The following is a 19,215-nucleotide window of genomic DNA, read 5'->3' as shown; positions in this document are numbered from 1 at the left end:
ATCTAACCTTCCAGAGCAGCTGACATGTGGAACTTTATCAAATACCTTACAGAAATTCAATTAGACTATGTCTATCGCCCTGCGCTCATCAACCTTCCTGGTCACTTCATCAAAGAACACCAACAAAATTGTGAGGCATGATCTCTCACTCACAAAGCCATGCTGACTACTCTTATTAAGTCCTGTCTTTCCAAATGAATGTACATCTTATCTCTCAGAATCTTCTCAAGTAACCTACCCACCACAGGTGTTAGGCTTACTGGTCTATAGTTCCCAGGCTTTTCTTTGCAACCTTTTTTGAACAAGGGCACAACATTCACTACTCTCCAGTCTTCCAGAACCTCACCTGTGGCTAATGATGATGCAAAACTGTCAGCCAGGGCCCCTGCAATTTCTTCTCTGGCTTCTTGCAGTGTTCTTGGGTATATCTGGTCAGGACCAGGAGATTTATCCACCATCGTACATTCTAATACCTCCAAGCTCTCCTCTACTGTGATATGGACTATGCCCAAGATATCCTCACTAACTCCCCAAGTTCCCAAGTCTTCAGGTCTTTCTCCATGGTAAACACAGAAGAAAGATTCATTGAGGACCTCGCCTATCTCCTGCAGTTATACACGTACATGTCCACTTTGGGCCTCGAGGGGTCCTATTCACTTTCTAGTATTCTTTTTTCTTTAATATACTTTAAAGAATCTCTTTGGATTCAGCCTAATATTCTCAGCTGAGGCTATCTTGTGCCCCCTTTTCGCCTTGCTGATTTTCTTCTTCAGTAAATTCCTGTATCTCCTATATACCTCCAGGGGATCCCCTTGATTCTATCTGTTTGTACCTGAGCCATGCCTCCTTTTTTCTAGTCAAAGCCTCAATATTTCGTCATCAAGTTCCCAATCCTGTCAACTTTGCCCCTCACTCTCAAGGAATGTACAGACTTTGAACTCTAGCTATCTCACTTTTAAAGGCCCGAGGCCCCTTTGCCTGCAAACTATTCCAATCAACCACTGCAAGCTCCTGTCTAATTCCATCAAAATTTGCTGTGCCCCAATTTAGAATTCCAAACTGTGAACCAGTTTTGTCCTTCTCCAAAGCTATTTTAAAATTAACAGATTCTGTTGGATTTTTCTTTTTGAAAATGTTATGAATAAAATTGATACAGCCAAGCTGATGCACATATATTTAAGACTTTCTGAAGACTTTTGATAAAGTGGCCCACAGGAGGCTGGTAAGAAAGATTAAAGGCATGGGATAGGAGGGAATGTACTGGCAATAGATTAATGATTGGCTAACAGACAAAAAACAGTGTAGGAATAAAGGAGTCATTCTCATATTGGCAGGCTGTATTTGATGGGGTACTGCATGGATCAGATTAGATTACTTATGGTGTGGAAACAGGCCCTTCGGCCCAACAAGTCCACACCGACTCACTGAAGCGTAACCCACCCAAACCCATTCTCCTACCTTTACCCCTCCACCTAACTCTACGGTCAATTTAGCATGGCCAATTCACCTAACCTGCACATTTTTGGATTGTTGGAGGCAACCGGAGCACCGGAGGAAACTCACGCAGACACGGGGAGAATGTGCAAACTCCACACAGAGAGTCGCCTGAGGAGGGAATTGAACCTGGGTCTCTTGGCGCTGCGAGACAGCAGTGCTAACCACTGTGCCGCCCACTACTTGGGCCCCAGTTTTTCATAATATTTATTAATAATTTGGAGGTGGACACCAAATGTAATATTTCTAAATGTGCAGATGATACAAGCTAAGTGGGAATGTGTTGTTCGGAAGGTGAAAAGTGGCTTCAGGAGGATTTGGACAAGCTTAATGGGTGGGCAAGCATAAAGCACATGGAATATAAATGTGGAAAAATGAGAGGTCATGCACTTTGGTCGGAGAAACAAATATGCAGAATATTTCCTTTATGGTAACAGATTGTAAATGTACTAAGATTAGATGCAAAAATAGGTGGAAAGCCAGGTTGAGAGAGCAAACCAAATGGTTTAGAGAGATAATGATAGGTTAATGTGGGTAAAAAATTGGCGGAGTGCAATGTAGGGAAAATGTAGAGTTTTTTATTTTGGAAGGAAGTGCAAAAGAACAGAATTTTATTCAAATAAGAAAAACTTCAGAAAGCTGCAACAAAGACAGAGCATTCAGGTCCAGCAGGTAATCAGAAAGGCTAACGGAATTTTGGCCCTTATTTCAAGAGCGTGGGAGTTTAACAGCACTTTTCATCTCTCCACCTGACGCTCCCAGCCTCATTCCTGATGAAGGGCTTTTGCCCGAAATGTCGATTTTCATACTCCTTGGATGCAGCCTGACCTGCTGTGCTTTTCCAGCACCACTCTCTCGACTCTGATTTCCAGCATCTGCAGTCCTCACTTTCACCTATAAGAGCACTGCAACTGTGCTAGGTGTTGAGGAGACCACATCTGGAGTACTGTGCACAATTTTAAGCAGTCCCCTGATTTAAGAAAAGATATATCGTTAGAGGCAGTTCAGAGAAGGTTCACTGGAATGATACCTGGTATGGAGGGACTGACATGTGAACAAAGGATAAACAGTGGCATGGTGGCTCAATGGCTAGGGATCCAGGTTTGGGCGACCACCTGCATGGAATTTGCACATTCTCCATGTCTGCATGGGTTTCCTGGCAGGATAGTGGCGTGGGTCTGGGTGGGATGCTCTTCAGAGGATCAATGTGGGCTTGATCGGTTGAATGGCCTGCTTTCACACTGCAGGGACTCTATGATGAAACAGGTTGGGATTCTATTCACTGGAGTTTAGAAGAATGAGAGGTGATCTCATTGAAACATACAGGATTCTTAAGGGGCTTGACATGGTAAATGCTGAGAGGATGTTTCCCCTCTTGTGAGAGTCTAAGACTAGAGGATCTTGTTGCACAACAAAGGGGCACAGATTTAAGACAGATAAAGAAGTTCTTCCCTCAGAGGGTTGAGTGTCTTTGGAACTCCTTGCCATCCATTGACAGCTGTACAGAAAGTGGTGCTGGATGAGCACAGCAGTTCAGGCAGCATTCCCGATGAAGGGCTTTTGCCCGAAACATTGATTTTCCTGCTCCTCTGATGCTGCCTGAACTGCTGTGCTCTTCCAGCACCACTCTAATCCAGAATCTGGTTTCCAGCATCTGCATCATTGTTTTTACCTCGCTGTACAGAAAGAGTCCTTGTGTATATTTAAGGCTTAGATAGATAGATTCTTAATCAGTCAGGCAATCAAGGGTTCTGGGGCAAGGGCAGCAAACTGGACATGACAAATGCCGTATCTGCCGTAATAGCAGAGCAGGCTCAAGGGGCCTATTCCTATTTTTAAAGGCTTAAAAGGATCGTGGTGTCCTTGTCAATAAGTCAATGAATGCTAATATGCAGGTGCAAGAAGTTTTTAGCAGGCTAATGGAATGTCAAATTTTACTGCAATAGGATTTGAGTACAATAGTGAAATCTTGCTTCAATCGTATGAAGCTGCCCTATCAGTGACTTAAGAAGAAAAGTGCCTGTAATGAAGTGAATTATGGCTATTCCCAATCACCAACCACTACTGAATCAGACACCAATATAGAACACTCTCCACACTTGTGCAAACTTAGGAAATCAGGGCATACCAGTTTCTTAAATTAATGTGAAGTAGCGAGCTCTACAACAAATTAAGTTGATAAAGTCTTTTTGAAAAACATTCCTGACGAAGAGCTTTTGCCCAAAAGGTCAGGGATTCTCATCGACAGGATTTATGATTATTTGGAAAACCATAGCTTGATTAGAGATAGTCAGCATAGTTTTGAGGGGGGCAGGTCATACCCCACCAACCTTATTGAATTATTTAAGGATGTGACCAAACATATTGATGAAGATAGAGCAGTGGATGTGGTATACCATGGATTTTAGCAAGGCATTTGATAAGGTTCCCCACGGTAGGTTCACAGTAAGGAGGCATGGGATACAAGGAAATCTGGCTGTCTGGATACAGAATTGGTTGGGCCAAAGAAGATGGAAGGTAGTAGTAGATGGAAAGTATTTAGACTGGAACTTGGGTGACCAATGGTGTTCTGCAGGGATCGATTCTGGGACCTCTGCTCTTTGTGACTTTTATAAATGAACTGGACGAGGAAGTGGAATGATGGGTTAATAAGTTTGCTGATGACACGGAGGTTGGTGGAGTGGTGGATAGTAAGGAGGGCTGTTGTAGGTTGCAACGGGACATTGACAGGATGCAGAGCTGGACTGAGAAGTGACAGATGGAATTTAACCTGGAAAAGTGTGAAGTGATTCACTTTGGAAGGTTGAATTTGAATGTAGAATACAGGGTTAAAGGCAAGATTCTTGGCAGTGTGGAGGAACAGAGGGATCTTGGTGTCCATGTACACAGATCCCTTAAAGGTGCCATCCAGGTTGACAGAGTTGTTAAGACGACATGTGGTGTGTTGGCTTTCATTAGCTGGGCAATTGAACTTAAGAGCCACGAGGTTATGCTGCAGCTCTATACAGCCTTGATTGGACCGATTGTGGAAAACTGTGTTCTGTTGTGGTCACCTCATTATAGGAAGGATGTGGAAGCATTAGAGAGGGTGCAGAGGAGATTTACCAGGATGCTACCTGGACTGGAGAGCATGTCTTACGAAGTAAGGGTGAGGCAACCAGGGCTTTTCTCATTGGAGTGAAGAAAGATGATAGATGTGTACAAGATGATGAGAGGCAGAGATAGAGTGGATAGCCAGAGACATTTTCCCAGAGGTGAAATGGCTATCACAAGGGGACGCAACTGTAAGGTGACTGGAGCAAGGTTTAGGGGAGATGTCAAAGGTAGGTTCTTTACTCAGAGAGTGGTGGGTGCCTGGAATGCACTGCCAGTGGTGGTAGAGGCGTCAGATACATTTGGGCTGTTTAAGTGACTCTTGGATAGGCACATTGAAGATAGCATAATGAAGGGTATGTAGGTTAGTTTGATCTTAGAGTAGCACAACATTGAGGGCTGAAGAGCCTTTCCTGCTCTATGTTCTAGTAGTAGTATGATGGGAGCCACTTACTGGCAGAAATTGCTGCTGACATTGAATCTGCTGTTATCTTAAAATCCCTGGTATAGTGAGCACATATAAAACCAAAATACTGCAAACGCTGGAGATTTGAAATAAATACAGAAAATGCTGGAGAAACTCAGCAGCTTTAACAGCATCTGTGGTAAGAGAAACAGAGTTAACACTTCAAGTCCAATGAGTTTTCTTCTTCTGAACAGCATATAGAAAACAACATTTTCAGTATCATCATTCCTATTTCACTCAAAAGGTACACAAAAAAGAATTGAAAATGTTAGCATACAACGAGGTGAGTTACCTTGTTTAGCAGGGTTAATTTAATGTCCTTATGTGCACTGTAGACAAGCTGTGGGGGTTTGCTGATCTGAGTGGGTTTTGGTGTGGAGCTAGATTTCTGTGGTTGTGGTGGAACCTCACGTTTCCGCCTCTCCTCTCGCTCCTTGTCTCTTGGTGCCTCCTCTCTTTTGGGTTTCACTGAAAATGGATCGAAGTGTTTTAAATATTGCTTCCTTAGTGACCGAATGGGAAGGAATGAGAGTGAGACTGGAAAAGGAAATTTTAGTTCTTACTCCTATGAAGGAAATGTGGACTTGGCAGGATTGATTTACAAGAGTGTAGAAATTAACCAACACGTTGCACATTCCAAACTACAGTAGGGAAAAAACAAATCACAGAATTGTTTCAGCTCACTGTTACTGCCATTCGGCCCACTGTGTCTACACTGACTCTGAGCATTTTAACTAAGTGCTCGCCGACTGTCTTTTCCTCATGTCTAGGCAATATATCCCAGATCTAGATATTTGCCGTGTGAAAAGTTTTTATCCCTCTCCTCATATTGCTCTCTGGTTCTTAATCCACGAATGGGAACAGTTTCTCCCTATTTATGCTGTCCAGAAATCTCATGGTTTGAAAACTTCTATCAAACCTCCTCTTAGCTTCCTCCACGACAAGGAAAATCATCCCAACATCTCCCAATCCAAACAACCAAAGTTTGTCATCTCTGAAATCATTTTCAAAAGCCTTTTCACTCTCCCCAGTGCATTTATATCTTTGTATAGTATGGTGCCCAGGATTGTACACAATATTTGCATACGTTTTTTTGCAACTTACCTGCTCTTGCACCCTAGGTTGTTAAAAAAAAACTATGGAAAGTTCTCCTTCTTTGGCAGAGATATTGAATACAAAAGGAGGGATATAATGACGAAACTGCACAAGTCACTAGTGAGGGCACAACTGGAGCACTGTGTAGAGTTCTAGTTACCACATTATTGGAAGGACATAATGGCTCTGGAGTGAGTCCAATGAAGATTTATTGGAATGTTGCCAAGGCTGGAGAATTGCAGCTATGGGGAGAGACTGGAGAAGTCGGGGTTGTTTTCCTTGGAACAGAGAAGGCTGAGGGGGTGACATGTTTGAGGTTTCCAAAATTCTGAGGGGTAGAGATAGAGACAGGAGGAAGCAGTTTCCCTTGACAGAGTCTAAAAGCCAAGTGTCATAGATTCAAGGTAAGTGGCAGTAGGATTAGACGGGACATTAGGAATTTTTTTAAAAAATGCACAGTGCCGGGCAGGTGCCTGGAGTTGGCGGTGGAGGCAGCGATCCTAAACTCTTTAAAAGTACCTGGATCTGCACTTTAAATGCTGTAATCTGCAGGACGATGGGCTATATGCAGGGAGATGGGATTAGAAAGTGAATCTGGGTGTCTTTCGGTTGACATGGACAAGATGTTTTGAACAGCCCCTTTCTGTGCTGTTTCATTTCTATGGCTTCTATGTCCCCAGTGAAGACTCATGAAGTCTAGTACACTGTACACTTTACTAACTGCTCCCTTAAATTGTCCTGTCTCCTTCAATGATTTAGTATATATACATGCAGAAATTTGCATACAGTTTAGAACAATACTCGTTATGCTGTATTTTCATGCTCTGGTGCCAAAGTATTACCTCAAACTTCTCTGCACTGAATCTCGGCTGCCACCTGTGTGCCCACTCCACCAATGTGTCAATGGTCTTTTGTAGTTATTCTGTTCTGAAGAAAAGTAACTAATACATTGTAAAACAGTTTGGGAGATCAGAGGACGTGGAATATGTCACATAAATGCTTCACATTTCTTTCTTCAACAAACTACCCAACTGTTATCACCAGGTGAAACAGTCTGCAACTACATTTGAACTTTCCTCCACAAAAGACCTCTTAGGTTTTTGAATAAGATGTCACCCGGTGCCTGACTGCATACCGAAATGTTACACTTTTCAATTAGGAATTTGTCTTTCATGCCACATCCTTTTAGGAATATAGAAACAGGAGTAGGCCACTCAGCTCAAGCCTGGTGTGCCATTCAATAAGATCATGGCTAATCTACAGCCTAACTCCACATGCCTTGACACCCTTGCTTAATTAAAGTTTGTCCAACTCAGATTTAAATTTAACAATTGAATTAGCATTGACTCCTGTTTGAGGAAGAAAACTACAAACCTCCACGATTCTGCACGAAGGCATGCTTTCTAACACCCCCCCCCCCCCCCCCCCCCCCCCAATTTTTCGACCAGGCTACCCCACCCACCCCGTTCTAGAATCTTCAACCAACAGAAATAGTTCAACTTTACCCTACTCCACCCTTCCCTGTTAATATCATGAAGACCTCTATTAGATCACCCCATAACTTTCTAAATTCTAAAGAATAAAGGCCTCATTTGTATCATCTCTTATAACTTAATCCTTGAAATCCAGGTAACATCCTTGTAAACTGCACTGTACTCCTTCCAAGGACAAAGAATCCTCCCTAAGGTGTGATGCCCAGATATGCTCATAGTACTCTAACTGCGGTTGAACTAGGGTTTTGTATGACCCTCCTTGACTATTTTCTGCACCTGGTCATGGTATATTAAAGAACTACACAGCTGAACCCCCAAATCTCTTTGTACACCCACTGTATTTAACTTGGCGTCTTCTAAAGAAAACTCTTGATCAATCCTTTTATGGTCTGAAACGGATAACTTCACACTTTCTTATATTAAATTATTTTATATTTCAGGGCGGCACAGTGGCTCAGTGGTTAGCACTGCTGCCTCACAGCAACAGGGTCCTGGGTTCGATTCCAGCCTTGGGTGTCTGTCAGTGTGGAGTTTGCACATTTTCCCCGTGTTTGCGTGGGTTTCCTCCCATAGTCCAAAGATATGCAGGTCAGGTGAATTGACCATGCTAAACTAACATAGTGCTAGGTGCATTAGTCAGAGGGAAATGGGTCTGGGATGGGTTACTCTTTGGAGGGTTGGTGTGGACTGGTTGGGCCAAAGGGCCTGGTTCTACACTGTAGGAAATCTAATCTAAAGATCCATCTGCCAGAACTTTGCCCATTCATCTAACAGATCAATATGCACACTGGCAAAACAAAGTTGTCGAGGTGAATACTGAGAAACAGGCAACTGGACTAGACTGATTTGACGTTCACAAGGAGGAAATATTAGCAATTCTGTAAACCGTGAAAATAGATAAGTCCCCTGGACCAGATGAGATTTATCCTAGGATTCTCGAGGAAGCCAGGGAGGGGTTTGCAGAGCCTTTGGCTTTGGTCTTTAAGTCATCATTGTCTACAGGAATAATGGCAGAAGACTGCAGGATAGCAAATGTTGTCCCCTTGGTGAAGAAGGGGAATAGAGAAAGCCCTGGTAATTATAGACCAGTGAGCCTTACTTCAGTTGTGGGTAAAAAGTTGGAAAAGGTTGTAAGAGATAGGATTTAGAATCATCTAGGGAGGAATACATTGATTAGGGATACACAACACAGTTTTGTGAAGGGTGCCTCACAAACCTTACTAAATTCTTTGAGATGGTGACTAAACAGGAAGAAGGGGGTAAAGCGGTTGATGTGGTGTATATGGATTTCAGCAAAACATTTGATAAGGTGCCCTACGGTAGGCAATTGCATCAAATCTGGGGGCAGGGGATTGAAGGTGATTTAGCAGTTTGGATCAGAAATTGGCTAGGTGAAAGAAGACAGAAGTTTGATGGGAAACATTTATCCTGTAGTTCAGTTACTAGTGAGGTACTGCAAGGATCTGTTTTGGGGCCACGGCTATTTGTCATTTTTATAAATGACCTGGATGAGGGGCATAGAAGGATGAGTTAGTAAATTTGAGGTTGATACGAAGGTCAGTTGTGGACAGTGCAGAAGGATGTTATAGGTTACACAGGGGCATAGATAAACTACCTCACACATTAAATGGAATTTAATGCAGAAAAATGTGAGGTGATTCACTTTGGAAGGAGCAACAGGAATAAAGAGTACTGGGCTGATGGTAAGATTCTTGGTAGCATAGATGAACAGAGATATCTTGGAGTCCATATACATAGATCCCTGAATGGGATCCACCTAGGTTGATAGGGTTGTTAAGAAGGCATATGGTGTGTTAGCTTTTATTGGTAGGGGGATTGAGTTTTGGAGCCACAAGATCGTGCTGTATCTGTACAAAACCTTGGTGTGGTCACACTTGGAATATTACGTACAGTTCAGGTCACCGCATTATAGGTGGTCTGTGGAAGCTTTGGAAAAGGTGCAGAGGAGATTTACTAGGATGTTGACTGGCATGGAGGGAAAGTCTTATGAGGGAAGGCTGAGGAACTTGATGCTGTTTTCATTCAAGAGAAGAAGGTTGAGAGGTGACTTAATTGAGACATAATATAATCAGAGGGTTTGACAGGGTGGACAGTAAAAGCCTTTTTCCTCAGATGGTGATGGCTAGCACAAGGGGACATAGCTTTAACTTGAGGGATAATAGACATAGGATGGATATCAGAGGTAGTTTGTTTATTCAGAGAGCAGTAGGGGCGTGGGACACACTGCCTGCAACAGGAGCAGATTCGCCAAATTTAAGGGTATTTAAATGGTCAATGGATAAACATACAGATAAAAATGGAAATGTGTAGGTTAGATGGGCTTCAGATTGGTTCCACAGGTCGGCACAACATTGAGGGGAGGAGGACCTGCACTGTGCTATAATGTTCTATGTTCGGTGGCAGTTGCACTGGGAGGAGCGACAGCGAGGAACAGGGGCCTGACGGGAAGGTAAATTTAAAGTATAAAAAACTTACCTTGGGTATAGGTGGAAGGCACAAGGAACTTCTGGGTAAGTGAGGTTGTATATTTGGGCAGTTGCTTTACCTGACACACTGCTTGGATACTGTCTCCCGCCTATCCTCCTTCTCTTACCAAAGAAAAAGGTTCTGTGTGCCAGATTGGTAAGGTGACTAGTTTTTATTGTTTTTTTTAAAGTTTTCAGTAGTCTCATTGGGAATTTAGAATAGTGGGAATGGAGGTTAGGGCCGTTGAATGCTCCTCCTGCAGAATGTGGGAGGTTAAGGTTCACCACTGGTGTCCCTGCTAACTGCATCTGCAGGAAATGCGCCCAGCTCCAGATCCTTGAATACCAAGTCAGGGAACTGGAGCTGGAGCTAGATAAACTTTGGGTCATTCAGGAGGTGGCGTGGGGGTTATGAGAGGAATTACAGGGAGGTAGTTACATCTCAGGTACAAGAAGGTAGATGGGTTACCGTCAAGGGACACAAAGGGAACCAGCAGGCAGTGCAGGGATACCCTGTGGCCATTCCCCTCAACAAGTATACTATTTGGAAACTGTTGGGGGCAACAACTTACCAGGGGTAAGGAATGGGGCACAGGTCTCTGGCAGAGTCTGTCCCTGTTGCTCAGAAGGGAAGGGGAAGAGGAGGAGAAAGGTGGAAGCTTCGAGCTAGAACAAAGCAAGGAAGAGAGAGAGAGAGAGAGAGAGAGAGAGAGAGAGAGAGAGAGAGAGATTGAGACCTCCAAATAGTTCCACGGATATAGAGGAAAGAATAGCAAAGATGATTCTCAATAAGAGCCAGAGTGACAGGGTCATTGTTATGGGAGTCTTTAACTTTCCAAATATTGACTGGGAATGCAATATAGTTCAAGTAGTTTAGATGGGTCAGTTTTTGTCCAATGTGTGCAAGAGGGTTTCCTGACACAGTATATAGACAGGTCAACAAGGGGAGACGCCATATTGGATTTGGTACTGGATAAGGAAACTGGCCAGGTGTTAGATTTGGAGGTAAGTTGAGCACTTTGGTGAGAGTGACCACAATCTGGTTATCTTTACTTTAGCAATGGACAGGGATAGGTATATACTGCAGGTCAAGTGTTGTAGCTGGGGGAAAGGCAATTATTTTAAGATTAGGCAAGGTTGAGGATGCATAGGATGGGGAAGAAAACTGCAGGGAATGGACACAATAGAAATGTGGAGCTTATTTAAGGAACAGCTACTGCTGTTGAGTAAGAACCTGTCAGGCAAGGAGGAAGTGGTTGAGTGAGGGAGCCGTGGTTTACTAAAGAAGTTGAATCTCTTGTCGAGAGGAAGGCGGCGGCTTATGTTAGGATGAGATGTGAAGGCTCATTTAGAGCACTTGAGTGTTACAAGTTAGCCAGGAAATGCCTAAAGAGAGAGCTAAGAAGAGAGTGGAGGGGATATGAGAAGTCGCAGGCAGATAGGATCAAGGGAAATGCTAAGGTTTTCTAGAGGTATGTCTGGAATAAAAGAATGACTAGAGTAAGATTAGGGCCAATCAAGGACAATAGTGGGAAGTTGTGCATGGAGTCAGAGGAGATAGGGGAAGCACTAAATGAATATTTTTCATCAGTATTCACATTGGAAAAAGACAATGTTGCCGAAGAGAATACGGAGGTACAGGCTACTAGAATAGACGGGATTGAGGTTCACAAGGAGGATGAGTTAGCAATTCTGGAAAGTGTGAAAATAGGTAAGTCCCCTGGGCCAGATGGGATTTATCCTCGGGTTCTCTGGGAAGCCAGATGATTGCACTCTGTTTGGCTTTGACCTTTATGTTGTGATTGTCTACAGGAATAGTGTCAGAAGACTGGAGGATAGCAGAAGTTGTCCCCTTGTTCAAGAAGGGGAGAAGGGACAATCCTGTGATTATAGACCAGTGAACCTTCTGTCAGTTGTGGGTAAAGTGTTGGAAAAGGTTAGAAGAGATAGTACTTATAATCATCCAGAAAGGAATAAGACATAGGAGTGGAAGTAAGGCCATTTGTCCCATCCAGTTCACTCTGCCATTTAATCATGGCCGATGGGCATTTCAAAAACTCCACTTACCCGCCATCTCCCTGAATCCCTTAATTCCTTGCAAGATCAAGAATTTATCCATCCCTGCCTTTAAGATATTTAATGTCTTGGCCTCCACTGCACTCCATGACAATGAATTCCACAGAATAAGTTGATTAGAGAGAGTCAACACAGTTTGTGGGGGGTCGGTCGTGCCTCACAAACCTTACTGAGTTCTTTGAGATGGTGACCAAACAGGTGGATGACGCTGAAGTGGTTGATGTGGCATATATAGATTTCAGTAAGGCATTTAGTCATAGAGAGGTACAGCATGGAAACAGACCCTTTCGTCCAACCCGTCAATGCCGACCAGATATCCCAACCCAATCTAGTCCCACCTGCCAGCATTTTCCCCGTATCCCTCCAAACCCTTCCTATTCAAATACCCATCCAAATGCCTCTTAAATGTTGCAATTGTACCAGCCTCCACTACATCTTCTGGCAGCTCATTCCATACACATACCACCCTCTGTGTGAAAAAGTTGCCCCTTAGGTCTCTTTTTATATCTTTCCCCTCTCACCCTAAACCTATGCCCTCTAGTTCTGGGCTCCCAGACCCCAGGGAAAAGACTTTGCCTATGTACCCAATCCATGCCCCTCATCATTTTGTAAACCTCTATAAGGTCACCCCTCAGCCCCCCGATGCTCCAGGAAAAACAGCCCTAACCTGTTCAGCCTTTCCCTGTAGCTCAAATCCTCTAACCCTGGCAACATCCTTGTAAATCTTTTCTGAACCCTTTCAAGTTTTGCCACATCTTTCCGATAGGAAGGAGACCAGAATTACACGCAATATTCCAACAGTGGCCTAACCAATGTCCTGTACAGCCTCAACATGACCTCCCAACTCCTGTACTCAATACTCTGACTGATAAAGGAAAGCATACCAAACGCCTTCTTCACTATCCTATATACCTGTGACTCCACTTTCAAGGAGCTATGAACCTGCACTCCAAGGTCTCTTTGTTCAGCAACACTCCCTAAGGCCTTATCTTCCCCATGGTAGGCTATTGCACCAAATCTGGGGGCAGGGAATTGAAGGTGATTTAGCCGTTTGGATCAGAAATTGGCTAGCTGAAAGAAGACAAAAGGTGATGGTTGATGGGAAATGCTCATCCTATAGTTCTGTTACTAGAGGTGTACAGCAAGGATTTGTTTTGGGGCCATTGCGGTTTGTCATTTTTATAAATGACCTGTACGAGGGGTGTAGGAGGATGGGTTAATAAATTTGTGGATGACACTAAGATTAGTAGAGTTGTGGATAGTGCCGAAGGACATTGTAGGTTACAGAGGAAATAGATAAGCTGCAGAGTTGGGCTGAGAGGTGGCAAATGGAGTTTAATGTGGAAAAGTGTGAGGTAGTTCACTTCGCAAGTAGTAATGGGAATACAGAGTACTGGGCTAATGGCAAGATTCTTGGCAGTGTAGATGAACAGAGAGATCTTGGTGTCCAGATGCATAGGTCCCTGAGAGTTGCCACCCAGGTTGGTAGGGTGGTTAAGAAGACATATGGTGTGTTAGCTTTTATGGGTAGAGGGATTGAGTTTTGGAGCCATGAGGTCACGCTGCAGCTGTACAAAACTCTGGTGCGGCCACATTTTTGCAGTATTGTGTACAGTGCTGGTCACTGCATTGTATGAAGGATGTGGAAGCTTTGGAAAGGGTTCAGAGGAGATTTACTAGAATGTTGCCTGGTATGGAGGGAAGGTGTTATGAGGAAAGGCTGAGGGACTTGAGGCTCTTTTCGTCAGAGAGATGAAACATATAAGATAATCAGAAGGTTGAATAGGATGGATAGTGAGAACCTTTTTCCTCAGATGGCAATGGCTAGCATGAGGGACATAGCTTTAAATTGAGGGGTGATAGATACAGATCAGATGTCAGAGGTAGTTTCTTTACTCAGAGTAGCAGGGGCTTGGAACGCACTGCCTGCAACAGTATTAGACTCGCCAACATTACGTGCATTTAAACGGTTATCGGACAGACATATGGATGTAAATAGAATAGTGTAGGTTAGATGGGCTACAGATTGGTTTCACAGGTCAGTGCAAAGGGCTGAAGGGTCTGTACCGAGCTGTAATGTTCTATGTTCTAATATCCTGTTGTAACTTTACGCTGTCAAAGTGTTGACAATGCTGCCCAACTTTGTGTCAGTAGCGAATTAAATTTTTAGCGTTTTATGCCATTATCCAAGTGAATAATTAAAGCCCTAACACAGAGGACTAGTCCTGCCAATTTGAGTATTTACATGTTATTCCAACTCTGTTTCCTCTCACTCAAACAATTTCCAATCCATGCCAGTAATTTGCCCTCAATTCTGTGGGTTTGCCCCTTAGCTAACATTCTCTTGTGTGGGACTTTATGAAAAGCTTTCTGGAAGTCTATATAAACAATATCCATTGGCTTACCTTCACACCATGATACATAAGGGATAAGATTTAAATGCAGGTTGAAAAATCGAATCTGCATCTCACCATACCACAAACATTCTGATTACACAATATTTTATATAAGATAACAGCAGGAAACAAAATAGAAAGCAACCACAGCCAGTATTCTCCTCCCACCAGTTTCTTACAACATTCCAATGCAGTGTGGTATTAACCATACAGAATGGATCTCACGAGTTTAGGTATTTTCATCATGTAGGAAACTAGCACTGGTGACTGAGTACCTGTTCAAGGTAACGGAAATTGCCCCTATTGTGACATCAGGAAGTGCTTCTTCATACAAACGATATGGATTTAGAACAGGAGGGTTTCCTGACACAGTACGTCGAAGGGCTGACAAGAGGGGAGGCCACACTGGATCTGGTGCTTGGTAATGAACCAGGCCAGATGTTTGATTTAGTGGTAGGTGAGCACTTTGGAGAGAGTGACCATAATTCAGTTATGTTTAGTTTATCGATGGAAAGGATAGGTACATGCCACAGCGCAAGAGCAATTATAATGTAATTAGGCAAGACTTAGGATGCATAGAATAGGGTAGCAAAATGCAGGGGATGGGGACAATCGAAACGTGGAGCTAGTTTAAGGAACAGATATTGCATGTCCTTGATAGGTATGTCCCTGTCAGGCAGGAAGAAAGTGATAAGGTAAGGGACCTGTGGTTTACTAAAGAAATTGCATCTCTTGTTAAGCTGAAGAAGGAGGCTTATGTGACGTTGAGACGAGATGGTTCAGATGAGGTGATGGAGAGTTACAGATCAGCTAGGAAGGATTTAAAGAGAGAGTTAAGAAAGGAGAGGACACGAGCAGTCTTTAGCAAATAGAATAGAGGAGAACCTGAAAGCTTTCTATAGGTATGTGAGGAATAAAAGGATGATTAGGGTGGGAATAGGGCCAGTCAAAAACAGAAGTGGGAAGTTGTGTGTCGATCCTGTAGAGATTGGAGAGGTGCTAAACGAATATTTCTCATCTGTTTTCACTCAAGAAAAGGAGAATGTTGTAGAGAAGAATGAGATATGGGTGATTAGACTAGAAAGGATTGAGGTTAGTAAGGAAGAGATGTTATCAATTCTAGAAGGACAAGTCCTCTGGGCTGGATGGGATTTATCCGAGGATTCTCTGAGAAGATAGGGAGGAGATGTTGGACCCTTTGGCCTTGATCTTTGAGTTGTCATTGTCTAGAGGTTTAGTACCAGAGGACTGGAGGATTGCAATTGTTGTGCCCTTGTTCGAGAAGGGCAGTGGAGATGACTCAGGTAATTATAGACCAGTGAGCCTTACGTCTGTTGTAAGGCAGGCTTTGGAATGGCTTACAATAGATAGGACTTATAATCATCTGGCAAACAATAATTTGATTGGATATTAGATTAGATTACTTACAGTGTGGAAGCTGGCCCTTCGGCCCAACAAGTCCACACCGACCCGCCGAAGTGCAATCCACCCAGACCCATTCCCCTACATTTCACCCCTTCATCTACCGCTACGGGCAATTTAGCATGGTCAATTCACCTAACCTGCACATTTTTGGACTGTGGGAGGAAACCGGAGCACCAGGTGGAAACCCACGCAGACACAGGGAGAATGTGCAAACTCCACACAGTCGCCTGAGGAGGGAATTAAACCCGGGTCTCTGGCGCTGTGAGGCAACAGCGCTAACCACTGTGCCGCCCATAGTCAACATGATTTTGTCAAGAGCAGATTGTGTCTCACAAACCTCATTTGAGTTTGTGGAGAAGATGACCAAGCAAGTGGATGAGGGTAGGGCAGTAGACGGGGTGTAAATGGACTTCAGTAAAGCCTTTGATAAGGTTGATGGAGAAAATGCAGAGGCATGGAATTGAGGGTGATTTAGCAGTTTGGATTAGAAACTGGCTTTCTGTAAGAAGGCAGCAAGTGGTGGTTGATGGAAAATATTCAGCCTGGAGTCTGGTTACTAGTGGTGTGCCACTAGGATCTGTTTTGGGACCCACAGCTGTTTGTCTTTTTCATAACCAACTTGGGATGCAGGCATAGGTGGATGGGTTAGTAAGTTTGCAGATGACACTAAAGTTGGTGGATAGCGTACATTGTGGAAGAACGTTGCAGGTCGTAGGGGGACTTGGATAAACTGCAGAATTGGGCTGAGAGGTGGCAAATGGAGTTCAATGCAGATAAGTGTGAGGTGATTCCCTTTGGGAAGAATAACAGGAAAGTAGAATACTGAGTCAATGATAAGATTCTTCATGCAAGGTTTGTAGCTCAGGTTGAGGTTTAGGGTGTAGGTTTACTCGCTGAACTGTAGGTTTGATATCTAGACGTTTCATTACCTGGCTAGGTAACACCATCAGTGGCGACCTCCAAGTGAAGCGAAGCTATTGTCTCCTGCTTTCTATTTATATGTTTGTACTGGATGGGGTTTCTGGGGTTTGTGGTGATGTCATTTCCAGTTCATTTTCTGAGGGGTTGATAGATGGTATCTAGATCTATGTGTTTGTTTATGGCGTTGTGGTTGGAGTGCCAGGCCTCTAGGAATTCTCTGGCATGTCTTTGCTTAGCCTGTCCCAGGATAGATGTGCTGTCCCTGTTGACAACACATCTATCCTGGGATAGGCTAAGCAAAGACATGCCAGAGAATTCCCTGAGGCCTGGCACTCCAACCACAACGCCATAAACAAACACATAGATCTAGATACCATCTATCAACCCCTCAGAAAATGAACCGGAAATGACATCACCACAAACCCCAGAAACCCCATCCAGTACAAACATATAAATAGAAAGCAGGAGACAATAGCTTCGCTTCACTTGGAGGTCGCCACTGATGGTGTTACCTAGCCAGGTAATGAAACGTCTAGATATCAAACCTACAGTTCAGCGAGTAAACCTATACTCTAAAGATTCTTCATAGTGTGGATGTGCTGAGGGATCTTGGAGTCCATGTACATAGATCTCTGAAAAGTTGCCATCCAGGTTGATAGTGCTATTAAGAAGGCATACGGTGCGTTAGATTTTATTGGTAGAAGGATTGAGTTCCGGAGCCGTAATGTCATGCTGCAACTATACAAAACCGCTTGTGAGGCCGTACTTGGAATATTGCGTACACTTCTGGTCAGCCCATTACAGGACGTGGAAGCATTGGAAAAGGTGCAGAGGAGATTTACCAGGTTGTTGCCTGGTCTGGAGAGAAGGTCTTATGATGAAAGGTTGAGACACTTGGGTCTGTTCTCATTGGAGAGAAGGCGGTTAAGAAGGGATTTGATGGAGATATACAAGATGATCAGAGGATTAGATAGGGTAGACAGTGAAAGTCGTTTTCCTAGGATGATGATGTCAGCCTGTACAAGTGGCATAGCTACAAATTGAGGGGTGATAGATTTAAAACAGATGTCAGAGGCAGGTTTTTGACTCAGAGTGGTAAGGGCGTGGAATGCCCTACCTGCCAATGCAGTTAACTCAGCACATTAGGGAGATTTAAACAATCCTTGGATAAGCACATGGATGATGATGGGATAGTGTAGGGGATGGGCTTAGATTAGTTCACAGGTTGACGCAACATCGAGGGCTGAAGGGCCTGTACTGTGCTGTATTGTTCTATGTTCTATGAACCCTTTCTCCCAAAACGCTGAGGCTTCTTGAAGATGAAAAGCCTTACTGTAATGGAGCGATGACTGGTAAATGGGAGTTTGGGTCCAGGTCAACAATGATTCTAACAGACCAAGACTGAAGGTACGATCACCTTTTGTGATTTTGCTAAACAGAAAACTAAAATCTGAGATTATAATATACAGACAGAATATACAGGCGTGAAATACAAAGCATCATCAGGAAGTACATTTCCAAACATTTTTAACAGTAACCTTGTTCACTGCAATAAAAAAAAGTGCACTCCAATTTATTGAAGACCCTCTACAGACAGGATACTACAGTAATTTCTCTCAAACCCAGGGAACCATCAATGCATTTCTCACACAGGCACACTATACACAGCCTTGGTCCAACCGTCTTCAACTGCTTAATCAATGAAATACCCTCCATTGTAAGGTTGGAATGCTTGCAGATAATTGCACAATGTTCAGCATGATTCACAATTCCTCAGATACTGAAGTAGTCCATGTTCAAATGCAACAGGAGCTAGACAATATCCAGTCTTGGGCTGACAAGTGGCAAGTAACGTGTGCGCTGCATAAATGCCAGGCAATGACTATCTCCAGTAAGACATAGTCTAACCACTGCCCTTTGACACTCAATGGTATTACCATTGCTGAGTCCCCCACAATCAACATTTTTGGGGTTACCATTGACCAGAAACTCAACTGAACTCAGCCATATAAACACACTGACCACAACAGCAGGTGGGAGGCTAGGAATACTGTGTCAAGTAACTCACCTCACCAAACACAACTTCTGTGTCTCCTGATGTTTGACCAGGCAGTTGCCAAAACCAGTTTCCACAGCCACATCACATTCCTCAGTGACTGCCTATGGCTTAAATTCACCTGGTTCTGAGAAATGGTCACCAAACTTGAAATGTTAACTCTGATTTCCCTTCACAGATGCTGCTGGACCTGCTGAGCTTTTTCAGCAACTTT

At 43.5% G+C, this 19,215-nt stretch overlaps 1 protein-coding gene across 5 annotated transcripts in view; it reads right to left on the bottom strand.

Annotated features, from left to right (window-relative positions):
- Positions 1–19,215, bottom strand: part of zc3h18 (zinc finger CCCH-type containing 18) — a 233,796-nt gene that overhangs the window by 19,461 nt on the left and 195,120 nt on the right. For 4 of the 5 annotated variants that reach the window (XM_072595765.1, XM_072595768.1, XM_072595766.1 and 1 more), the window contains one exon: positions 5,346–5,521. The exons of the other annotated variant lie outside the window; for it this stretch is intronic. In XM_072595765.1, the coding sequence (XP_072451866.1) occupies positions 5,346–5,521 (176 nt within the window). The remainder of the gene's footprint in view (positions 1–5,345; positions 5,522–19,215) is intronic. 5 annotated transcript variants of the gene reach the window in all.

The sequence above is a fragment of the Chiloscyllium punctatum genome, chromosome 26, assembly GCF_047496795.1.
Source record: "Chiloscyllium punctatum isolate Juve2018m chromosome 26, sChiPun1.3, whole genome shotgun sequence".
Taxonomy (NCBI): domain Eukaryota; kingdom Metazoa; phylum Chordata; class Chondrichthyes; order Orectolobiformes; family Hemiscylliidae; genus Chiloscyllium; species Chiloscyllium punctatum.
This window is presented reverse-complemented; position numbering and strand designations above follow the sequence as displayed.